A 12,424-nucleotide genomic window follows, 5' to 3' on the forward strand; every position below is an offset into this window, starting at 1 on the left:
TTTTTGGTAAATAGACATACCCTCGAAATCCTACTCACTTTCGAGAAAAAAATTAGGGTAAGTGCTGAAATTTTTCAACAAAATTAAAAAATTTCAAATCGTTCTAAAAAAATTATTTTCGGTTGCACGGGTTAATTACAATCATTTTTGTTCAGTAGACATACCGTCGAAATTCTAACCGTTTTCGAGAAAAAAAATTCATTACTGAAAATCTAATTAGGTGCCTAAATTTTTCGACGAAAAAAAAAATTTCAAATCGTTCTGGAAAAATTATTTTCGGTTGCGAGGCTCAATTACAATCATTTTTGGTAAATAGACATAATCCCAAAATCCTACCCACTTTCTAGAAAAAAATTCGAGATGTGAAATTTTTCGTCGGACTAAAAAAATTTGAAATCGTTTTGGAAAAATTATTTTCGGTTGCGGGGGTCAATTACAATCATTTTTGGTGAATAGACATATCCCCAAAATCTTGCGAATTTTCGAGAAAAAAATTTAGAACGGGCGGAACTTTAAACATTAACATTAATAACTTTTTAAGGAAGCCTCCATCAACAAATTGGTATTCTTGATTTTCGTCTTATTTTGACCTCTAAAATTCCCCATTAAAATTTTTCCTAGGGGTGGCCGAACACCGTATATATAGCAACTGAGGGGTTGGTCGAGCGTTTGTGAGAGCGCGATCCCTCTGGTGGCGAGCATGGGAGGCGACGCCACAATACCATATTGTGTATCGTCCTTCCACGAAAAGAAGGCACAGCGTATTTACATCCCCACTTCTGTTGCAGTCTGCTGACTCACAGGTATTGGTCGAAAACGGTGACGAAGATCGGTGACAGCCAATCAGCGGACTGCAGCAAGAATGGGGATGTAAACACGCTGTGCCTTCTTCTCGTGAAAGGACGATACTTTGTTAAACCCTACAACTTCTGTAAATAACATTTTCTTGCATTGTTTGAAATAATCAAGATATTTAAGTGGACAGAGTCCGCGAGACACAATGTATAAATGTGTATATACGTTATTATCATATATTTTAAATAAGAAATACTTATTACATAAAAAATTTGAAATACCTCTCCGCTCAGTATATGATAATATCCTTCTTCGCATTTATCGCAGTTGCGACCGATTACATGAGGCTTGCACCTGCAATGACCTGTCAATTGCTCACAAGGCGCTACTCTGCCATCGTCAAGTTCAATGGTACCCGGTGGATAACATTGACACAACTTGCATCCATCTTCTTTACGATCGGACAGAGCGTCTCCATAGTACCCTAAGAACAAATATTATTATTTATGAAGAAATCTACGTTATTCTTACGTTAGAAAATGTTGAATTAAGCAAAAAAATATAATTTTAGATGTAATAACACAACAATATTGAAAGCTGTACCCGCAGTATTGTATCTTTCAACCATGACAATTACCATAAGTTGTGAATACCATTAATCATTTGATCGATGTCAGTTGGATGAAAACCAATTTGCAAATATTTGGAAACTTATGCGTCAATTTATATATTGTGTACCTGCAAGGCATTCCTCGCAATGAAAACCAGCTGTGTTGTTCACGCACTTTAGACATTCGCCGGTTTCATGATCGCAGTTTCGAACAGCATTCAAGTCAATGTTATTGTTACAGTCGCAAGATCGACAAGCAACACCTTTCTCGGGATTTCCATAATATCCATCGGAACATGTTTCACATCTAGGTCCTGAAGATAACGATAATACCAGATTGCTCATTATTAATTAAGAATATTAAATACATATACTAAAACAAGGGTTTCCAAATCTTGTAGACCAAGTTACTTTTAAAATCCTCGCACTAATTACTTTCCATCCACTTGTATATGCCAAATAAAATAAAGAAAATATACTCCTACAATTGTTAATTCAAATAATCAATGCATTTATACTGTACTGGACTTTTGAGTTGGAATGCAAGAAAATTAATTGTAGAAGCTTAAACTGAATTTATTTATCAGACTTTTTACACTCATGTAGTCAATTTTCTTGCATTGCAATTCAGAAGTCCAAAACATTAAAGAAATTGGATGGTGCTATAGCTATGCACCGCATGAATCACGTTTTTTTAATATTGAAAATATCCTTTTGCATCCCTCTTGGATTGTATCCCTCCCCCTCTAATAAATGTCAGGTCCACTACTTCAAAAACCACTGTTTTAAACGCTCAGTCATTACCTGTTCTACCCGACGGGCATTCGGAGCAAATTGGGTCTGGTTTATTGCCAAGCAATATGCAAGGTCCATTGTCAGGACAAGGGCAGGGATTACAATCGTTAGGTGTTCCCTTCAATGGGTGACCATAATATCCACGTTTACACAATTCACAATTACTACCAGCTGTATTATGTTGACAAATACATTGACCTGAAATAAATTAAATTCAAGGGCTTAAGTAAATGTAAAAATACATTTTGGAAGGATGAATTCTATTTTAAATAATTACCAGTTTCGGCTTCGCAAATATCAGCATGGCTATTGCAATTACAAGGAACACAGAGGGCAAAAGGACCACCGTTCGGTGGGTCGTGGTGGAATCCAGGCGCGCAAGATTCACAAAATTGTCCCACGTAACCATGGGGACATTGACAGTGTTCTATCCAATCAGCGGATTCACCAGCAGCTCCACGATGAGCAGTCTCCAGCTTAACATCGTCCAAGAATCCCCTACCTGTAAAAGCAAAGTGTATTAGAAACTTTATTAGCATAAACATACGTTTTAAAGATTGTAATCGATCTACCTTGATGCGTATAGGTCCCACGAATTTTTATAGCTGTTAAATTTGATAAGATGGACATGAAAGCTCGGGAGGATAGACGTGGTTCCCATCCATAGTTAGGGTGCTCGTGCAGTTTAAAATGATATTCTTGCGGCTGTAACGATTCACGATCAATTTAGAACTAACGCGCTTCGTTGCTTTGTCGTTTTACTTACTGTTACAGTAGGCAAACGATTATTTTGCCCGAAGATCGGTTGCGTGATTTGTTCACCATTTCCTCCTTCGAGTATTATATCACGGGCAGTGGGCGCTGGACCAACCTCTCCGATTCTTAACGTGAATGACAAATCTTGATTATACGAGGCTCGTTGATCACCAAGGAATCTATCTGCACATAATCAATTTTTCATTATAATTTTGATTAAAAATTGCATAAGAAAAGCACGTAAACTTGTTTACTGAATGTTTATATATTTACCAGGTGCAACGAAATAGACGTTGTCTCGGTCCAGTGCCGTGGCTGATACTGTTTGAGTAAGGGGATCATAATGAAGCGGTATTGAGTTACCAGCTACAGTAGCTGTCCATCGTTCAGCTGCTCTCACGAACATGCTTTCGATTACAAGTTTAGAATATCCGGTTGCTGGTCTGCACACTGAAGAGTGGCCGTAACAGAAGCATGGCGTACAACCGAACTCATTGTCCAATGCAAGATTGAAATATCCTGGTCGACATCTATCATCAGAACAGTGTAAGTGAATTAACTCGAATTACGTGTAATTTATCGGATAAATTAAGTAGCTAATTTAGTGTCATTTGTTTCCTTATTTCTACGGTATACCACATTAGAACTACTTTGAATCTTCATTATTAGAGTACACTACTATCTGAGCACTTTATTATCTTTAAGATATTATTGAATATTTATATGACAACAAAATAAAAATTACTATTGAAATTATTATTGAAATATTTTTCTGTAATGGGGACAGTTGACTCTGACCATATTAATTTATTATGGTACTTCTTATTTGATCAATTTCATTATTAATATACAATTAATTTAAAATTAAATACTCTATTATTTAAATATTCGTTTATCAGAACAATCATGCCTCCCTATTATTTAGTTCAGATAATGGAGAATCTAATCGACTACTGAAATTTTAATTCAATAAGTTGTACTAACACTCGACAACGCTTTCCTTCAACGTTCTCTTTACAGATGCAAGTGCCACTGACAGGATTACAGCTCTGTGTATTTGCCAGAGAGCCAGCTACGTCACATTCACAGGAAGTACAACCATATGAGCCAAAGTTATAGTAATTTGTTGCACAATGGTCACATTTGTCACCCGTAATACCAGGTTTACATTGGCATTTTCCTTCGCTGTTACATTGTAAGCTTCTAGAACCTGAAATGTTAGTTAATCAGTATTATTCTTCGTCATTGTAATTATCTTTTTATCGTAAAGAAAAAAGAGCGCCAATTTGATTATTCGACCACCTAGATTTGAGCTCTGACATTGTTGTTATTAAATAATTGATTTATGAACTACTATCAGACTGTCAACTAACTAATATTGTAAATAAATGTTTTCTGATTTAATTACATTGTTTTAGTTATAGTAAGAAATTGCATTTGCATATAAACATTATTCTAACTCTACTGTTTGTATAGCACAGTTATTTATACGCATAGAAATATGGAATATTCAGAATTTTTGAAAACGTATAAACAAATCCAACAAAGAACGAAGTTCGAATAACAGCCTTTTCGTAGTAGCATTCTTTTTACTTATATATTTTACAATGAACCTACAATCTGTTTTATTTTTAAGTAATTAGCGAAGTTCCTAATCACAGACTACTGAAATCGCAAGCTTGTGAAACTTAATTCTGGTTTGTTTGTATTATTTTCTTGTGCCATAATATTAAAAATTGTAAACAAAGATATCGCTTCCACATTTAATAAACTACAGTTACCGAAAGAAGTGTCCATACACCGCAATACATTCCATTTAAACAATAATAACTCTGATTATAGAAGGCTACTTAGCTATGAAAGGCACATATGCAGTTGGGAAATTAATTCAGCTTTCAGATAGTATGTCTACAAAAATACAACAGACAAATCTCAAATACTGAATGAAGTAAGAAAATCAGCGAGAAAAAAGTATCCATATGTGATATCTATTGGCGAAATATACCAATAAAACTCAAAATCTTGGGAGAATCTCGTCTTTCTTTTATTTCTGTTTCTTTTGTTTCATAGCATTTCGTCAATTGTTAGCGTGGTTTGTTAAAGAATCATAGTTTGTATCATAATGAGTGCTAAAAATAAGGAAACTACAATAGAGGAAAGAAAAATTGTAATTGAATTATGGAAAAGTGGGAAATCACTTTGCGAGATTGGTGAAATGGTAAAAAGGAGTCATGCTAGTGTACAATATATAGTTAATAAATACAAATGTACAGGATTAATTGAAAATATGCGCCGTTCTGGGAGGCCGAGTAAGTTAACTGAATGGGATGAAAGATTTATTACAAAGAAAATAAAAGAAAATCCATTTTAAAGTGCACCTAAAATCGCAGCAGAATTAGAAGCAAGAACTGGTAACAAAATTTGTCCAAAAACGATATCAAACAAACTTAAAGAATCAGGGTATTTCGCACGAATAGCAAGGAAAAACCCCTACGTCAATAAGATGAATAGAGAAAAAAGCCTTAATTTCGCAAAAATTTACATAAATAAATCGTTAGATTTTTGGAAGCAAGTTATTTTCTTAGACGAGAGCAAGTTTAATACTTGGGGTTCAGATGGACGAAAATTAGTGTACAGAAAAAAAGAGAGAATCTTTAAGGCCCAAAAATATTAGACCTACAGTCAAACACAGTGGAAGTAGCCTTATGGTATGGGGCTGTATGGCTGCAAATGGCCTGGGAAGCTTGCATCTCATTGATGGAATAGTAGACCAATATAAATATTTAGATATTTTAAAATCAAATTTGAAAGACAGCGCACGGAAATTAGGTCTTTCTGACAATTACTATTTTCAGCAAGATAACGTTCCCATCCACAAGACTCATTTAATTAGAGAATGGCTTTTATAGAATATACCTTACATTCTGGAAACTCCTCCGCAATCACCAGACATAAATCCAATTGAGCATATATGGCAAGAATTGAAACATCGTTTGCAAAAATATAAAATTTTAAATAAAAATGATTTAACAAATGCTTTGCAAGATGAATGGCAAAAAATGGAGAGAAATGTAACAAATAATTTAATTGAATCTATGCCCATGCGATTACAAGCGATTATTGATAATAACGGATATCCTATACAATATTAATTACTATAAATATGACTGATTCACATACAAACAAGATTCTGTATGAATACTTTTTTCTCGCTGATTTTTTTACTTCATTCGGCATTTGAGATTTGTCTGTTGTATTTTTATTTAAGTTACAATAAAATTCATACTACCTGAAGCTGAGTTAATTCCCTAACTGCATGTGTGCCTTCTATAGTTAACTAGCCTTCTATAATCAAAGTTTTTATTGTTTAAACTGAACGTGTTGCAGTGTATGGACACTTTCTTCGGTAACTGTACTAGAGGAAACTACTGCGTGACATAATTGTAAAACCACCTTAAAATTTTCAATTTTATATGACTGTCACTTAAAATATACTTAGCGGTTCAGCCAATATTTTTTCAATAAAACATGAAAATTATACTAAATTATTGAAACTCGTATAGAGGTATATACTGTAATGCTTCTTTATTTGATACATAATATACATATCAAAAAACCTTTAGTAGTACTCAGTAAATTAAATAAAATTTGAGGTTGTGTATGAAACTTAGCTGTCAGTAAAAATCTTACACTGTTGGTAACACTGGAAATCCGGTGAATCCCCAATTGTGTTATGTGTAACAATACTTAGCAATAATTGAATCCTGATTTGACAATATTCTGATTGTTATATGTGTTGTTCTGCCAAAAAAATCAATAAAAAAGACTTAAAATGCGACAAACTACAGTAGCGGAGCGTGAATTAGTTATGTATCACTATAAAAACAAAGTTATAAAAATAAAGTTATAATGAAATTAGTGAAGTTATTAATCAAAGTAGAAGCACAGTTCAATGTACAATAAAACGGTATAAAGAAGAGGACTGTGTAGTGAATAAATTAAAAGAGAGGTTTGAGAAGAAACTGAATATCAAGGATGAATGAGCATTGGAAGTTGAAAAATACTTAAATAAGAAAGTAAGTGACTCAACCATTAGGGGAGTATTAAGAAAACAGAAGTATTATAGTAGAGTTCCTCGAAAGAAACCATTCATAAGTTTGCAAAATAGGAAGAAGCTGTACGAGTTTGCTAAAAAGTATATAAAGGAACAGTTTACTTTTTGGAAAAATGTAATTTATACTGGTGAATTGAAATGTAATATCTTTGGTTAGGATGGAAGAATAATTGTATGGAGATAACCAAATACAGCTATGGATATTAAAAATCTCTGAGCGACAGTTAAATTTGCCAGTCTCAAATGGTCTGAGACTGCATGTCAGTATCTGACGTTGGAAATCTGGTACTTATTGATAATATAATGAATAAGTACACGTATTTGAGTATATTAAAAAATAATTTAACACAGTGACTGCCACGTCACCCACATATAGGTGACACGACTTTTCACCAAGCAGTTAAAAAAATTAATTCTCAAGATTAGATGCAAAAAAAAATAAAGCTAGGTAGGGCCCTTGAATTTTAACAATTCTGTGAAAATCAATTCCATGACAAATTCTTGGTATGCTAGTTTCCAATTGTCTAAAAACAAAACTTAATTTTCCTTTTAATTTGAGGGGTTTGGTCTGGCAGTCAACGAGTTAAAGGAAAGTGCTGAAAAAATGGGAATTTTAAACGATTTTAGCACAATTCTTATGTAGCGAAGAGTTGGCTATTGTATAACTGCCCTAAAGTTCTTCAAACGCTTCCATAATCTCCTGATATCAATGTCATAGAACATATTTGGAACGAAATGGACAAAAAAGTAAGATTACATAATATTACAAACAAGGAAAGTCTTAGAAAAGCTTTGCAAGAAGAATGGTCGAAAATAACACCTGAATTTTGTGAGAGTTTAGTAAAATCAATTCTACGAAGTGTGTTCAAAATGCATTTGGTTATCCAACTAAATATTAATATAAACAATTTTTATTATATATTATTCTGAAACTGTATCTTATTTCCTCTGTACGATTTTTACTGATAGCTAAGTTTCATACGCAACCTCAAATTTTATTTAATTTACCGAGTACTAATTAAAGGTTTTTTTATATTGTTGTTACGTATCAAATAAAGAAACATTACACTATATGCCTCTATACGAGTTTCAATAATTTAGTACAATTTTCATATTTTATTGAAAAAATATCGGCTGAACCGCTAGGTGTACGATTTTAAATGACAGTCTCTGTATATTCTTGTTGAAATTTAAAGAAACAAAACATACCATATTTGAGATCACGTTAATAATCTATGTTTCCTTAGAAATAGTTGAATTATATTTATTCTAAAAAAATTAACTACAGAAAACTGCTTTGTTAATGTTTCATAAGTATAGAACCAAGCACTCGAATATTATTGTTTTCTGTCGATATTTCGTCAGTTTTGTTTTGTCCAGTGTGTTGTAAATATGATAATATTAATTTGGTTAATAATGTCACATGGGAGTTATTTAAGTAAGCAAGAAAATGGCAAAATTTTAGCTTTCCACAAAAATAATGTGAAAATACTTTTACATTTCTTTGCATACTTATTTAATCGCTTTGTAGGTGATATTTTCCGACGCAAAAAAGTTTAATTTAGCGGTCCTAATGGCCATCGTTCGTATTCGAGAGACCTGCGAAAGGAACCTGAATATTTTTCAAGGCGGAACTTCGCTGGTGGTAGCCTTATGATTTAGGGAGCTTTCTGCTTACATGGCATGCAACATATAGCATTTCTGATGACAAAAATTAATAGTAACGAATATATTGAAATACTAAATAAACGGTTGTTACCATTTATAAATGAAAATAAAGAAACAAATTGGACTTTTCAACAAAACACCGTTCATGACAGTTGTGTAGCATAGCTAAGGGATCGTAACATTAATGGTTTAAAGTGACCAGCGTGTTCACCAGACCAGAATCTAATAGAGAACACTTGGAGCATTGTTGTTCGAAAAATCTATGCTAGTAATAAACAGTATCAAAATATATACGAGCTAAGAAATGCAATTACAGCAGCGTGGGCGAGATACAAAATACAACACAACAAAATCTAATAAGTATGAAAAATAGACTAATTAAACTATTATTATAACTCAATTCAATTAAGGGAGTATTGCTGTCTAGACTGTCATATCTTCGGCCTTTTTTTGTGATTTTTTTTTTAACGACAGGTAGGTTGTTTTGTAGTGACATTTTGTAGATATATTTATTCGTCTTATAGGTACGTACAGTATTTTTTTCATAAAAAAATATTAAAAATTGCGAGAGTTATAGCTTCTTGTTTTAAAAAACGCATTTAAACTGGCTTACATGATATTTCAAGATCTAGTGGACCGATTGACTTCAAATTTGGAGAGAATATTTAGCAGACACGCCTTTATAGCTGGAACTAGAGATTTAAGAAAATATTGAGTTTTACTATTTTTTTTGATACGCTAAAAACAAACGAACGATTAACAAATAGAAATTCGAAACTTGAAGCGTCGCCATTTCTTTATTTATCAGGATTTTGACTTCTCCCTAGTTTCTGCTACAACTACAACCTTTCTTACGAAGATACTTTAACCCCCTCTGTTTCAAATTATCTGGAATCCTGGAAGCCATTGGAGCACCTTTTCCAAAAGGGCCATTAAATAAGAAGTTATAATTCCCGCGATTTCTAATATCTTTCCATGAAAAAAATATTGTACATGCTTATAAGATGAATAAATATATCTAGAAAGTCTCAGTACAAAACAGCCTACCTATCATTAGAAAAAAAATCACAAAAAGGGCCGTGAAATTGACAGTCTAGACAGCAATATCTCCTTAAGTATTCTCAGCGCGATATTTGTACAATTTGTTTAATAAGAATACCCCGTTATTTATACTTATGATACAAGAATAAATCAGCCTTCTGTAATTCTTCCTTTTTCTAGTCGATACAATTTATCCTTCTTTGGCAGAATATCGTTTCTTAACACAATTTCAAGCATGGTATACTTTGCTTTTCATTATTTTAACAGCAACACATAAAAGTTGAAAATTTTAGAGCGGTTTTATAGTTGTGACACTTATAAAAAGTTACCAGAGGAAAGTTAAGTGTACAAATACTATTTTATCCGTTCTATAATTGGCTCTATACGTATTTACGTACGAGTCTCGTCGCTAGTCTCGATTAGAATAAACGTTTATCTAAATTGTGACCATCTTTTGTGAATTGAAATTCATAATGCGTTTACGCGACGATCGTGTCTGTATACCGATTTCGTTGCAGTTACAGGTGACGCAGTAGTTGTCTTCTGGTCGCTGGTAAAAGTTCTCCCGGCAACGTTCGCAATTCGCGCCGTCGCGATTAGCACGGCAATCCAGGCAATGACCACCGTGGCCAGTGGCCTTATACAGCTCCTTATCGAAGTAGCATCTCTCCGAATACCCATTGCAATTGCACGCTGAAAAACGACAAAATAACAACGTCATAAAATCGAAATAAAATGTATCGTAAACGTGATACTTCTTAGAAAGTACTCTTCCAACGACTCGAATCTTCTCAAAGGTCAATAATAACATTATCTAGATATTTACTGGATCCCGAGTACCACGGAAGAATTCCGTCCCATTGCGATGGTGTTGATATCGTTACGTTCTTCGATAATAAAGTCACGACTAACATCACCTTTAGCAACAAACACTCCATCGCAAAATATCTTAAACAAACCGAGAATGTAATTCAGTTCGATTATTCTCACTTGATACATGAATTCATTTCAGCGATCAACAGTTTCACATTGGGTGCAAATTGTTCACGAAACATATGAAACTTTGTACAATATAATCAGAGACTTCGATACGATGGTAAGAGCATTTAATAATGTTCGTGACATGAGTTTCCAACGTCGGCCCCCATTGATCGATAGGGAATCGATTAAAGGTACGGAAACTGAAGTCGAACGATTGAGATCTTTATTTCAAATTGACGGTCGCGGTATCGCAATCGTGTTTTCCGCCCAAATCGATCCCGTGCACAATATCGTGTAATTGCGTGTATCGATAAACGCGGTAAATAAATGTTCGCTTGTATCGCGGTATCTTGAGCACTGAGCTCTCGCGGTCTACAGAAAAGCTGCATTGTGTGCCCCTGCATTGCCAACAATCCCCACTTCGGAACAAGCAATGAACGTAAAAGGTAAAGCTGGTTAGGTAATGCCAACGTGATCGCGGACGCAAACTCTCCTCTGCGGCTCGAGAAGGTGATACCCCATAATGAAGAAGGAATGTTTTCACCCTCGCATATTTCATACTCGTAACGACTAAAGATAATAATATGGCAGGTGTATAAATAAATTGTTTGGAACTCGACGAACATATCTACGTGTACATTTTTTTCCAAATTTCATGTTATGTCGATGGATGCTTGTTTAACACAAAACATTCATATACAGGGTGGGTTTATGCAACTTGTGCATCTCTATAATTTTCAAAATATTTTTTCAAATTTCATGTTTTGACGATGGATACTTGTTTAACATAAAACATATACGTATATACAGGGTGGTCTATGCAACTTATGCATCTCTATAACTTTCGAAGTATTTTTTCAAATTTCATGTTTTGTCGATGGATGCTTGTTTAACACAAAACATTCATATACAGGGTGGTCTATGCAACTTGTGCACTTCTATAATTTTCAAAATATTTTTTCAGATTTCATGTTCTGTTGATGGATACTTGTTTAACACAAAACATTCATATACAGGGTGGTCTATGCAATTTGTTCACCTTTATAACTTCGAAAGTATTTTCTCAAATTTCATGTTTTGTTAATGAGTACTATACTTGTTTAACGACAATAATGCAACAGGTCTATAAATAAATTGATTATATCTCATCGAACATTTTTACGTGTATATTTTTCTTCAAATTTCATGTTTTGTCGATGGATGCTTGTTTAACACAAAACATTCATATACAGGGTGGGTTTATGCAACTTGTGCATCTCTATAATTTTCAAAATATTTTTTCAAATTTCATGTTTTGTCGATGGATACTTGTTTAATACAAAACATATATGTATATACAGGGTGGTCTATGCAACTTGTGCACTTCTATAATTTTCAAAATATTTTTTCAAATTTCATGTTCTGTTGATGGATACTTGTTTAACACAAAACATTCATATACAGGGTGGTCTATGCAATTTGTTCACCTTTATAACTTCCAAAGTATTTTCTCAAATTTCATGTTTTGTTAATGAGTACTATTCTTGTTTAACGACAATAATGCAACAGGTCTATAAATAAATTGATTATATCTCATCGAACATTTTTACGTGTATATTTTTCTTCAAATTTCATGTTTTGTCGATGAGTATTTCTTTAACGCAAAGTATATACAGGGTGTTCGG

General features: G+C 33.5%; 2 protein-coding genes across 6 annotated transcripts in view; both read right to left on the reverse strand.

Moving 5' to 3' along the window:
- Positions 1-12,424, reverse strand: part of Lanb2 (laminin subunit gamma-1) — a 44,961-nt gene that overhangs the window by 9,596 nt on the left and 22,941 nt on the right. For 4 of the 5 annotated variants that reach the window (XM_076780086.1, XM_076780085.1, XM_076780084.1 and 1 more), the window contains 9 exons: positions 10,284-10,472; positions 3,941-4,166; positions 3,230-3,486; positions 2,967-3,139; positions 2,773-2,905; positions 2,478-2,702; positions 2,210-2,398; positions 1,534-1,719; positions 1,077-1,279 (listed from right to left, as the gene is read on the reverse strand). In XM_076780086.1, coding sequence (XP_076636201.1) covers positions 1,077-1,279; positions 1,534-1,719; positions 2,210-2,398; positions 2,478-2,702; positions 2,773-2,905; positions 2,967-3,139; positions 3,230-3,486; positions 3,941-4,166; positions 10,284-10,472 — 1,781 coding nt within the window. Of the gene's footprint in view, positions 1-1,076; positions 1,280-1,533; positions 1,720-2,209; positions 2,399-2,477; positions 2,703-2,772; positions 2,906-2,966; positions 3,140-3,229; positions 3,487-3,940; positions 4,167-10,283; positions 10,473-10,605; positions 10,738-12,424 lie in introns of those variants that run through there. The other variant, XM_076780087.1, reaches the window with a different exon arrangement.
- LOC143349123 (uncharacterized) overlaps positions 737-12,424 on the reverse strand; it is a 73,737-nt gene continuing 62,049 nt past the window's right edge. The window contains exon 7 of the mRNA XM_076780097.1: positions 737-908. The gene's annotated coding sequence lies outside the window, so the exon portion shown is untranslated. The remainder of the gene's footprint in view (positions 909-12,424) is intronic.

The sequence above is a fragment of the Colletes latitarsis genome, chromosome 12, assembly GCF_051014445.1.
Source record: "Colletes latitarsis isolate SP2378_abdomen chromosome 12, iyColLati1, whole genome shotgun sequence".
Classification (NCBI taxonomy): Eukaryota; Metazoa; Arthropoda; class Insecta; order Hymenoptera; family Colletidae; genus Colletes; species Colletes latitarsis.